The 12,743-nt window shown below is 49.5% G+C and overlaps 1 protein-coding gene across 1 annotated transcript in view; it reads left to right on the top strand.

Moving 5' to 3' along the window:
* The first annotated feature begins 5,230 nt into the window (after positions 1–5,230).
* IL1R2 (interleukin 1 receptor type 2) overlaps positions 5,231–12,743 on the top strand; it is a 36,117-nt gene continuing 28,604 nt past the window's right edge. The window contains exon 1 of the mRNA XM_077914949.1: positions 5,231–5,388. Within this exon, the coding sequence (XP_077771075.1) occupies positions 5,375–5,388 (14 nt within the window). The 5' untranslated portion in view covers positions 5,231–5,374. The remainder of the gene's footprint in view (positions 5,389–12,743) is intronic.

Here is a 12,743-nt window from a genome sequence, read left to right as displayed (position 1 = left end):
TGGCTGGAAACCGGGAGCTATTACGGCAGCGTGGGGGGGGTGGGGGTGGGTGTGAGTGATGGTGGCCAGAAAGGCCTGTGACCCCCTCCAATCACATAAGCCCGGGGGTGGTGACTTTGAAGTTTATCTTCAAACGAGGGTCCATATGTTGCCTTTGAGGTTTGTGTGAGTCCGCTCGCACTGACTGTTAAAATGTAAACATGTCATATATGCCGATGCCTGTTTCTCAGCTTGGGCATGGACCCTTAATTTTTTTTTTTTTTGGACCCTTAATTTTTAACACACCGACAGTTTCTTTTGAAGTTTTGCAAATTTGTGGCCGGGTCTCTCCCCTTGCCTGCTGGAGCCCTGCCAGGCGCTAGAAGTGGTGATTATTGGTTAAGCCCGGCTGGCCTGGCCCTGGGGAAGCTAGGAGAAAGGGTAGCACTTCATTAAAGAGAACCCCCGCCCCCCAAACCCAACACACACACACACACACACACACACGCACCCCAAAGTCCTGGCATAGAGACCATGTTTTAAACTGCCTTTATCATGAGTGTCAGGTCAACTTGCTAACTCTTGTACTCACAGGGGTGGGGGGAGACAGTGAGGTACGGAGTAGGGGGTGGGTGGGCAGCGGGAGGCCTAGAGGCGGGAAAGAGAAGGCCTAGGCTGTGCTGGGGTGGCCCCGAGATGGGGGAGGGCTCTGGGGGTCTGTACCCGTAGGGGTGCAGAAGCTGCTCTCTGATGGGCTTTCCACTCTCCCCTCCCGCTAAGGCCAGTGGGGGCAAAGGCACCCAGCTCTGTCCCGACGACCCCTGTTGGCTGTGCCTCCTCGGCCTCGTCTGCAGTCCGGCCTTGGCAAAGGGGGGATGAGCACACGCCAGCCGCCCACGTGGGCAGCATGTCTGTGGCCAGGTGCCGCAGGCTGCTCTGCGCCGAGGACCGACCTGACCGTGTCTATGAGGTCACGGTCCGGGGTCTTCTCTTGCGGTCTAGACCTGATCAGAAAGCAACGTGGACCACCGGCAGGCCGAGTCCTGCCTCCTCCCGGTGGGTGGACTGGAGCTGACGCGGGCCGGTGGATGAGCATCGCATGGCCCATTACAGAGGTCAGATAGCTAAGGAGATCGGCCCCCTCTTTCTGGTTGTAAGGAAAATACATTTTGGTTCACCCCTTCCGTAGAGCAGAGCATGTGCTCCCTTCTGTAAGTAGCCTGACAGTGGCCCGGATGGAGGGCTTCTAAGTTTCTCTCCCGGGCAGGACACATCCCCGGCACTGGCATGTCTCAGGCTCAGGAGGTGGACGTGCAAGGCAGGGAAGCAGGAGTGTCCACGACGTGCAGGGGAGGCAGCAGGCCTCCAGTCAGAGCACGGGGGGCCTGCTGGTGCCTCCGGAGCCCCACCGCAGGGCAAAGCTTGGTCGTGTGGTTGGAGGAACAGGGGGTGGAGGGCTCTGCATTGGGCCTGGGCATCGTTGACAAAGAGAGTTAGCCTGAAATGGGACTGGTGTCCTGCTCCCCTCCCCCCCGTGCCCTGGGTCCTGCAAGCAGCTAGTAGGGAGAGTGGGCACATTCTCGTCCCTTTCCAGGGTCTCGCTTTCTTAGAAAGCAAGGTGGGGAGAAGGAAGCAAAAGGAAAGGCTGGCAAGTCAAAGACTTTTCATAATGAAGATCGGATTTCCCCTGAATTGAACAGCAAAATACAGTCTCTCCTGTGGATCTCGAAAGCTCTGTGCTACTCTGCGCTTGCTAGACCAGCTCAGCCCCTCGGTGTAGAGGAGACTGTCGTGTTCAATCCACAGTTACGTAGAGCACTTTTCTAGGCTTTTGTTCACAACCATAAAGCGCAGACTTTGAAAACTGGAAGCGATCTTTGAGCTTGTGCGTGGCTGAGCAGTGGTCTCCTAAACATGTGCATGTCCCAACTCCTGGAACCTATGGTTATGTTACCTTCTGTGGCAAAAAGGGTTTTATAGATGGGGTTCAGAATTTTCAGGTGAGGCGATTATCCTGGCTTATTTGGGTGGACCCCAAATATAACCACCAAGGTCTTCATAAGAGTGAGCAAGGACCTCAAAAGAAGAAGAAGGTCACATGATGATGGGAGCAAGGGAGACAGGGGGTGTACTGGAGGCCATAGTGAACGAATGAGGACAACCTCTAGAGGTGCACTTTCCCTAGGAGCCTCTAGAAGAGGCTCAGCATCGCCAACATCTTGATTTCAGGCCACAGAGACCCATGTCAGACACCTGACTTCCAGGACTCTAAGAGAATTAATAGGTGTTGTGTGAAGCCACTATTTGAGGTAATTTTTTACAGCAGCAACAGGAAACTGATACAGAATCCCAATTACCCTTGCTGTTTTCACAGATGAACCTGAAGCTGGTTTGTGGTATTTTCATGTTTAGTTTGTGAATTTGTTAATTATGTATAGGGACTTTTCTCCTACCTCTATGAATAAGACACAAGAGTTTTGTTTCTGTTATTGGCCAGGTGACCAGAACAAACCTTGGGATTTTCAATTTTATGGATTCTGATTGCTAAATTGATCCTATGGGTTTGATAACCATATATATATTTTTTAAGATTTTTATTTATTTATTCATGAGAGACACACAGAGAAAGACAGAAACATAGGCAGAGGGAGAAGCAGATTCCCTGTGGGGAGCCCGATGCAGGACTTGATCCTGGAACTCTGGGACCCCTGAGCCAAAGGCAGATGCTCAACCACTGAGCCACCAGGGCGTCCCTCGATAACCATATTTTGTTGAACCCAAATTCAGGTCTCCCACCTAAGAATGAATGAATTTTGGTGGGTAATTTGACAGAGGCTATCCTGTCAAACCAGCGACAAACAGTCTCTGTTATAATCCATGATATAGTGGCCACTGCAGGTTCTTTGCTCCTCCAAGCTTCCTTCTCATGGTTCCCTATCCTCTGGCTTCCACATCACAGGGGAGGAAGGGGGGTTGGAACCTTGCCACAGAGGTTTTCAGAGCATGCTGTTGATTTCTGACTCAAAATAGACTTGGGAAAGGCCTGGGTTCAAAAAATGAAGACTCATTGCTTCAATCCTTGCAATAAACATCCTGGGTTACTTTCACCTCAAACCTCAAAGGATTTCGAGATACTATAGAACATTCTGTGCTTGTCCATTTCCCATTAGTTGGTGGAGAAATTGACCCAAATGCTCTGGTGATAAGCGAGGAGAGGACAGTGTAGACCATGGATCGGAAATGGAGGAAGGCAGGGAGGGTCACCATCGTTCCGTGGATGCTTTTGGTGACTGTTGGGTCTGAGGCATTAGTTCTTGAAAGGGCCATTCAAACAATTCTTGTGGCTCCATGATCACATTTTCCCATTGAAGAAGTGAGGTTATGTAAATTCCTCTTTATGGATCACAAGATCAGCAGTTATACTTCAATATGGCCAACAGCCAACCACATGGTTTCACTTCTTCTCTTTGGCTATATTAAGCTGTGGGCTTCCCTGTGCTATTTAGCGAGTATGATCCCAACCAAGGCAAGGTTATTGGGGACTGGCGTGTTTGGTTGACCACAGAGAGGGTGAGGACAGGAGTCAATTATTTGCATACCCTTCATTCTGGGATGGTGAGGCATTTGGGGAAATTTCTCTGTAAGAGTGAATTCACACCCTTGAAATTACTTGGCTTGGCCCAAAATTTATAGCTCCAACTTCAAGTTAACCATGTCAGAATTTTGGGAACAAAACCAAATACTCCCCCTTTGACTGGTCCTCGGAGAAAGAATAAACATGGATACGGTGTAGCATTTACCCTTTGGCCAACAAACTCCATCTTGGGGGTATTACAGCTTCCATCATGAAGTTACATAAATTAATACAGCTTACTCACCTGTGGTCCCCCTAAGTGTCTGGACCTCAATTTACAACCACTTCTAGGTTTTGTCTAGGTCCACCATTTCATTTACTCAATCAGAGCTGTCATTCCCTGGGAGTTTTCTTGCTTGTTAGCCAAAGGATAAAGCTAGGGGCAATGGGCCCTTTTAACTTCGAACTATTTGTTCGGGGTATGAAAGTCCCAAGACCTGTCTATCAACATTTGTCTATCTGCCTTTTCATCTGTAAGAGCCCTACATCTGTGTAAATTAGACGGAAAGTGTCATTAAGGTTAATAAGATGGATTTTAAAGGACATTTGGATAAGTGTTCTTTTCCATCCACCAACGGGGATCCGTATTACACCCCTGCCTACACTATGCAACTCGGCCCAATAAGAGGACGCGGGGACTCAGAGGGTTCATGCTCTGACCCCATGGGATGGTCCTGGCCAAGTTCTTACCCTCTCCCACATGGCTTCCTGTTCATATCAAGGAGGGCACTGGACCCAGGCGGACAGCAGGGGTGGTGAGTCCGGTAGGGGGCAGGCAGGGCTGACCTTGGTCCTGCATCTGAGGACTTGCAGGGGGTCCCGGTGGGCCCTGCGCAAGCTCCTGAGGCAGATGCAGGTCAGGCTCCCCGCCCTCGGCTCCCTCCTCCCTGACACCTGGCAGCCTGGCCACTGGTGAGGGGGACAGAGGAGCCATCAACATAACCTTTAGGCCTGTCAAGGGGATTAGGAGACATTTATTTCGTGCAGGTGTGACTTAGGACTGAATTTCCATTTCCAGAGGACAAACTATGCAGTTTGGCAAATTCCACAACTTGTTTGTTTTTTTTTTAATTTTTTTTTAATTCCACAACTTGTAACAAAGACTTGGAAAGTGGGGCACCTGGGTGGCTCTGTGGTTGAACTTGTGTCTTTGGCTCAGGTGGTGATCCCGGGGTCCTGGGATAGAGTCTTGCATTGAGTTCCCCGCAGGGACCTGCTTCTCCCTCTGCCTGTGTCTGTGCCTCTCTCTCTGTGTCTCTCATGAATAAATCAATAAAATCTTCAAAAAAAAAAAAGACTTGGAAAGTCATCCCCTTCCTTCACTTAGCCATGAAAGATCATGGAAGCTTCACTTCTCTTCTATCCCGGGAGGGATGCTCCATGGGGGCAAACACCAACTATCCCCAGGCTGAGGACCCGAGGACCTCCTTTGGTGGGACCATGGTCAGCAAAACACACATCGCTTCAAAACAGCCTCTCAGCTGGAAGTACGCAAGTTTTAGCGAGTCAGGGAAACTTACGCACAGTTTCCTCGGCCACTTCCCCATCCGAGTGATCACGCAGGGAGCGCAGGCGAGGGAGCTCCCCTGCGAGGAGGGAGAAGGTGTGTCCACAGCCACTCAGTCAGACTGAGTGACACAAGCCCTATTAGGAAATCCCAGGAGGACGGGGTATAAATCCCTGCCTGGACCTCAGAGTTTCCACTGAAGGTAAAGTCAGGCCTGGCAGACTTCCCCAGGCAAGAAGCAACAAGGTCAAAGAATGCAGGGCTGCAGGTAAGAGGCTTTTGAGAGACAGAGAGAGAGAGAGAGAGAATGAGAGAGAGGGACTGAGAGAGGGAATGAGAGAGGAAATGAGAGAGAGGGAAAGAGGGAATTGGAGAGGGAATGAGAGAGAGGGAATGAGAGAGAGGGAAAGAGAGGGGGAAAGAGGGAAGGAGAGGAAATGAGAGAGAGGGAAAGGGAATTGGAGAGAGGGAATTGGAGAGAGGGAATGAGAGAGAGGGAATGAGGGAATTGGAGAGAGGGAAAGAGAGAGAGGGAATGAGAGAGGGAAAGAGAGAGGGAAAGAGAGAGGGAGAGAGAGGGAATGAGAGAGGGAATGAGAGAGGGAAAGAGAGAGGGAGAGAGGGAATGAGAAGAGAGGGAATGAGAGAGGGAGAGAAAGGGAATTGAAGAGAGGGAAAGAGAGAGGGAAAGAGGGAATTGGAGAGAGGGAAAGAGAAAGAGGGAATGAGAGAGAGGGAAAGAGAGAGGGAATGAGAGAGGGAATGAGAGAGGGAATGAGAGAGGGAAAGAAAGAGGGAGAGAGAGGGAATGAGAAGAGAGGGAATGAGAGGGAGGGAAAGGGAATTGAAGAGAGGGAGAGAGGGAAAGAGAATAAGAAGAGAGAGAATGAGAAGAGGGAATGAGAGAGAGAGAATGAGAGAATGAGGGGGAGAGAGAGGGAGAAATCTGGGGGGTCAGGCACTTGGATTCCATTTCAGGATGGAACTTCAGGTGGCTTTCCTGATGTCTCTGGACCTTGGGTCCTTCTCTGGGTGACATTCCTCACTTCTGCGACCTTCGTTTGTATGAAGGTGACCCTGACCTTCTCGGGCTTCAGTTTCTCTGTCACAAAAGGGCTGGATCAGAGGGTTTCTGAGGATCTTCTGTGATTCGAAGCTGCAGACAAAAAAGCTGTGGAATCCAATAAGGAGATCCGTTGCTACAGACAGGTCACCTCAGGAGAGGCTGTGCTTGTGAGGCTTCCACCGAATTTAGAGGCTTTCTTCTTTGGAAGATCAGGGGGTTTTCGAGGATGGCGTGTTTTCTTTTTACAAGTAGGTGTAGCTTTTCTAACACTTGAGCTTTCAGAGCTGACTGGGCGCCAGCGCTCCGGGTTGTCTCAGCCGAGTAGCAAACAGATGGTGGTGACGTGTGAGCCGTGGGCTAAAGGGTCTGTGGTCAAGGCTGCCTTTGCTCCTACTAGCTGTATGAAGTCCCACGTGTGTCCACATCATAACTTTCATTCTTTTTTAAAGATTTTATTTATTTATTCATGAGAGACATAGAGAGGGAGAGAGAGAGGCAGAGACACAGGCAGAGGGAGAAGAGGCTTCGTGTAAGGAGCCTGTTGTGGGACTCGATCCCAGGACCCCGGAATCATGACCTGCATCAAAGGCAGACGCTCAACCACTGAGCCACCCAGGCCCCCCCCCCGGGTTATAACTGTCTTTAAAAAATTCTGTTCTATATTCTGGTGGATAAGGAAGGGGTGCCATTTGGATGAGATCATCTACCCAGTGGCCAGCAGGTGGCCAGTTATCGATAGCCAGAAAGTAGTAAACTTACCTTTATCCCTTGCTTCGTTCTTGTGAAATAATAAAACTGGCTACAATTTTTAAAATAAAGTTGCTTTCTGTCCTCAATCATAATGAAATAAATCGCACAGTTTATTTTTAACCTCTCGGTGCCTCAGTGTCCCCATCTGTAGATAGTGAACTCTGCCGAGGAGGACCACAAGGTGGTGGGGAGAGTCAGTGCGGATGAATCCTGTAGGCACTTGGAGTGTAGCCTGGCTCGCTGTGGGTGCGGCCCAAACGGCGCCCTCACTCTTCGGCTTTCTCTCTCTCGAATCCCATCCCCCTTGGAGGCCTTTGCTCCTCATGGGACCCCGGCTCCCTCAGGAGTCCCCTACCTCGTGGCCCCCAGCCCTGCCACTGATGTGGTGTGATCCAGGTCAAGGCTGGTCTCTGTCTGGGTTTCCTCTTCTGCAAACAGGCAGTTGAGGGACTTGACTTTGGGAGCCCCCCCGACAGCGGCTGGCTTCCCCCCAAACCCCCCCTTGCCCTGGCCTGTCTCCCTGAGCTCTGCTGTCCCAAGAGGGCTGGGGGCTCCTTCCCAGCACTCAGTGCCATATTCCCACTGCGCAGCACAGGGAGCCCCTTGTCTCACGGCTCAGTAGTTTTGTCCAGTTCCACCACATTCTCCAGGTTTTGGCTTCTTTGGTTCCCCTGAAAGGGAAGCAGGAAGCTTGGATTGGGTGGGAGCTGCTGTGAGGACCGCTGGCTGCCCGGGAGCACTTCCCAAGCCCTACCAGCAGGTGTCCCCTCAACCTCCCAGCTCCCCACGGGCCTCACACCCCAGCTTCAGACAACCCTGTGCGAACCCCTGTGCGATCAAGAGACCCTCAGACCCCATCCCCCCTCCCCTCCCCCAGGCCAGCAGAGTCAGTGTCACATGAAAACATGACTGACAAGCGTGGGTCATGTGGCTTTGAGTTGTCTTTTTCTTTTTTTTTTTTCCTGTTACCGTCACCTGCTGTCCGGTTGGGGGCACGTGGTCACGACAGTGCCTTTGGCCAGGGCTTCTCAAACTTGAGGGAGCACGAGCACCCCTGGGGCTTAGTAAGCACGGACTGCTGGATCCACTGAGATTTCTGATTCAGTACTTGCATGCAGGGTGTCTGAGGACCTGCACCTCTAAGACATTCCCAGGTCATGCTGACGCTGTTGGTCTGGGGACCACACTTTGAGAACCGCTTCCTTAGGTGATAACAAGAAGTTTTACAGCCAGCGGCAAACTGACCAGAGAGTTGTTTCAGGACAAGAACCTTTCGAGGCCATTCTCAAGACCCAACTCACAGAGACCTACTGGGTTGAAATGAGTGTGTGAGGCTGGAGGCCATAAATAGGAGAATTCTGTTTAACAGGTGGACAGGGGTGCCTGGGTGGCTCAGCGGTTGAGCCAGGTGGACAAATAGGTAGAGCAGGAACAATAAGTATCTCAGTATCTGGAACTTGACCTCAGTCTCCTATCAGTTTTGTTCTCCACTCCCGAAGAAACATTACTTAACATAGGAGGGAAGAGGGTGGCAAAGGGCTGCACGGAGATGAAGGGAATATGGAAGGTTCTGTGGCCAGTGTATGGGCCAAACCCAGTGAGGCCATAAGAGAAACAGTGATGGGGTTGTTGATCCTCTAGCATCTCAAGAGTCCCTGCTCCAGTAGTTCCCAGCTGTGGACGAGTGTTAAAATCACCCAGGGGAGCTCTTAAAAAAATCGCTGTACCTGGGACCAGTTACATCATCAACGTTGGGGGCTGGGACCTGGGCATTAGTTTTTATATTTGTATTTATTTATTCATGAGAGACAAAGAGAGAGAGAGAGGTATGGACATAGGCAGAGGGAGAAGCAGGCTCCCTGTGGGAAGCCTGATTTTGGGACTCGATCCCGGAACCCCGGGATCACGACCTGAGCCAAAGGCAGATGCTCAACCACTGAGCCACCCAATCGTCCCTCTGAACATTGGTTTTAAAGCCTTCCAACCAGTGCTGATGTATAACCAAGGCTGAGATCCACTGCCCTACTCCATCTCTTACACTCCTTACTGTCCCACCTTTTATTAACTATTCGGGGACTCCTTTTTTCTCCTTTCAAACCCTGTGTTCTGAATCTGTAATTTATCTGATGAATTTTGGATAAAACGGGCATTTTATTTACCAGTAGCATGAACAGAAATCTGGGAATCTGTATTAAACTCCCTGGAAACGTTTCTGAAATATACTTTGGTGAGAATCTCTGTTTCATCTTAAACATAAATAATTACCTAAACACAAGGAGGTGGATGATTGTGGCGTTTGATTGTAGGTCATAATAGTCCAATCTAAAACTGGACTTGCTATGTGGCTTAGAGATGGAACTTTAGCTTCTGGATGTTAGTTTCACTCACAGGTGACAGAGACAGGGACAGGGGGACAGGTGACAGGGACAGGGTAGGGAGCAGAGGTTTTTTGCTCTTGTAAAGGATCTCTGGAAAGTATTCATACCACCTGAATTTTTTATGAAACATCAAGGGGAAATTTAAGACTATGTAATTTCATTAAGGATTTCAAACTTGCGTGTATTCGGGGGCCATTCAAATCTGTGAGGCTGTGAGTGATAAGGCCAGTAGCCAACTGGAATGAGCTTGTCTCTGGGGAAAGACATTCAGCGAAGAGTAACACCAACATTCTGGCTGAATAATGCATACTCACAAGCTGAATTGGCCCAGACCCCAGTTTGGGATTTGTGGACTGGCTTTGACAGCTTCTGATGATATGATCACATACCCGGTGAGCAAATGGGATGAGGGGCAAATCCCGGCCCTCCCACTCTTTTGGATATTTCCTTAGAGGAGTTATTTACCTCCTGTAAGCCCCAATGTCTTCATCGTTTATCTTATACCACAAAGGTAAAGGAATTTTGCAGGCATAATTTAGGACCCTGACCAGCTGACTTGAAGTTAATCAAAAGGAATTTTCGTGAATGTGCCTGACACAACCAGGTGGCCACTTTAAATAAAAAGGTCTAGAGGTCAGAGTCAGGAGGTCGGAGAGACATGAAGCAACATCTGATGTTGCTCTATTGGCCTTGAAAAAATAAACGGTCAGGTTGTGGAGCTGACTGTGGAGCAGGAAATGGTGGATGGTTTCAAGCTGCTGAAAGTAGCCTTGGCTGACAGCCAGCAAGAAAGTGGGGACCCCCGTTTGTACAGTCATAAGGAACTGACTTCTATGAACAGACATTTGGAACAGGACCCTGAGCTCTGGTAGTCTGTTACACCCTCAGAAGAGACTTCATCCAGGCTGAGACCAGACATCCGACCCATGGCAGTATGACTAATGAGTGTGTGTTATTCTAAAGTCACTGAGTTTGTGGGATTTCTACACAGCAATAGAAAAATGAATACGATGTCCTAATTCTTCCGTTTGATTGCTGGGCATAGTGTCCAAGGCCTAGATAACCTAAAACATCTCAGAAACTTGATACAACATGAGTTTCTTTTTGCTCATGCTGTATCATTGTCATTGGTCAGCTGTGTCAGACTATGATGGCTCGTCATAGCCACTTCAGGACATTTTCAAAAGAGAACTCATGGAGATCATCCATTGGATTGTTTTGACATGGGTGCTAGGGTGGGAAATAGGTATTTCTGGTACTCAGCGGCAGAAGAAACAGACCAACTAGGTGGATCCATGGATGGAAGTGGACCTCAGCTTCCTATCAGGATGACCCGATCATCCTCTGTGGCCACAGTCAATAAACCATGGCTCAGAGAAAGGGGTGCTGGAGGATAGGGTACCAGAAATGAAATGCTCAGGCTTGGAAGTGACCCAAGTCCTTCCTGCTTCCTTTTCATGGCTATAACCAGTCCTGCAGCTATGTCAAACCAAACAGGTACAGAGAAGGGGAATTCTGTGTGTACCCCAAAAGTAGAAGAGCATCAGATATTGGTGAGTGTGAGTCTTTCCACCACAGCATGTTGCGCAGTTGAGTTGGAGTGGCAGGGGAGGAAGTAGGGTTTCAGATTGTTCAGCTTCACCGATCTCTTCTTGGCGCTGGGGCAGGGTGATGGGGCATCGTAACGCTGAGAGCAGCCAGAGGGGGTATGTGTGTGAATGGAACATTCACTCCCAGTCACAGGGGATGCCTTCCCCTGTGGGAGGGCATCTTGGGACTTTTTGGGTCTGTGGAAAAACCAGTAAGTCTGGGCTGTCTTCAGGCTAAATGGTGAGCTTTATGTGGCAAGGGTTTTCCCCACACAGTAGAAGAAAAATTGCTTGGGTTTTCAATTGCTTGTTTTTGCTTGACTTTTATCCACTCTCGTGGGCATGCTGGACACAGGGCTGGAGAAGCCGCCACCTTCTGTGATGCTTAGAGGACAGGCCATTCTGGGTGGGCACATTTTCCAGAGAGTAGAAGATGATCTTTCAATCCATTAAGAGAAAATCCCCCCGTTTTTGACCACTTAATTTTGGAAGGAGATATTCCTAAACTATATGTAGCATGGTGAAAATTTCTACTCACTGCAAACTGATCCCCAAAAAATGTACCTTTCGTAACATTTCTAAAAGAATTTCCTTTGGTGTTTGAGGTCCCCTTTCATTAGGAAAGGGGAATTTTCTTAAAAAAAAAAAAAAAGATTTTATTTATTTATTCATGAGAGACACACAGAAGAAGGAGGCAGATACATAGGCAGAAGCAGACTCCCTGCAGGGAGCCTGATGTGGGACTTGATCCCCAGAACCTGGGATCATGACCTGAGCCAAAGGCAGATGCTCAATGACTGAGTGGTGCCCAGGGAAGGGTAATTAAACCTACTAATACCATGTCATCCCCATCTCGCTAGCTCACATCTACCTCTCTTATATTTATTCAATATTTTTGGGGTTAGACTTTCAGAGTTTCTCACCTCATTGCTTTCTTCTAGCTAGGAAGGAGCCTGAAAACAGGGAAGCCATGTCCCCAGGGCATGATGGGGAGGGTGGCAGTCAACCTCTGATGGCCTGGGGCCTTCACTGAATTCCTATGGAGATGTCCTTGGACCTGGCTGGTCCTGAGGTGTCCTGCTGAATCTACTGCTGAGGTCTGCAGCTGGGAGGACCCATGGTCTGATCTTGCAGCTGGGTCAGAGCCACCACAATAGCCAACTTGGGTCCACTGTGCCCCTCAGTAGTTCCACAGGTCCTCTGTGTCTTGCCTTTGGCCACATTTCTCCCTTGGCTTAGACTGGCCATTTGTGCAGGTGATACTCAAAATATTTGATGACCAGCAGGGGACGAGCACCAACCATTTGGAACAGAAGCTGCAGTATCTCAGAGGAGCCCCAGGAAAGGCATGGTAGCAGAGGACAGAGAGTGCAGGGCTTAAGTAAGTGAGATTTACCCCTGGTACAGACATGTTTGCATATTTGGCCACCCTGCTCCTTATGGACTGAATATCCAGCCCCAGGTCAGCTTGTCCTTCATCATAGCAGCACCAGATTAGCCCAGATCTCAGTTTACCTCCCATTCTCCACTGGAACCTTGGGAAATACCTGCATTTCTTGCCCATCAGTGAGAAACTCAGGCTAGCAGGTCTTCTGTCTCTTTGCACTTGGGTTTTGAACTCAGGTTTGAGAGCGGGCCAATATGCCTACTTCCTCTTGTGGTTTCTTTCCTTTTACCCTGGAACCCCTGGAGCCCTTTCTTTTACTTCCCCTTCCTACCAGGAAGGAACACATCGCACGCACTTCCTTCCCTCCTTTCTGAGGGGGACTTTGTGCTTCCCTTTTCTTTGGGCCATAGTGGCAGAAGTGGAGACAGCAAGAAGAGAAATACACTGGAAAGT

This window comes from Canis aureus, chromosome 11 (genome assembly GCF_053574225.1).
Source record: "Canis aureus isolate CA01 chromosome 11, VMU_Caureus_v.1.0, whole genome shotgun sequence".
NCBI lineage: Eukaryota > Metazoa > Chordata > Mammalia > Carnivora > Canidae > Canis > Canis aureus.
Note: the sequence above shows the minus strand (reverse complement) of the source record. Positions and strands in the feature narration are given on the sequence as shown.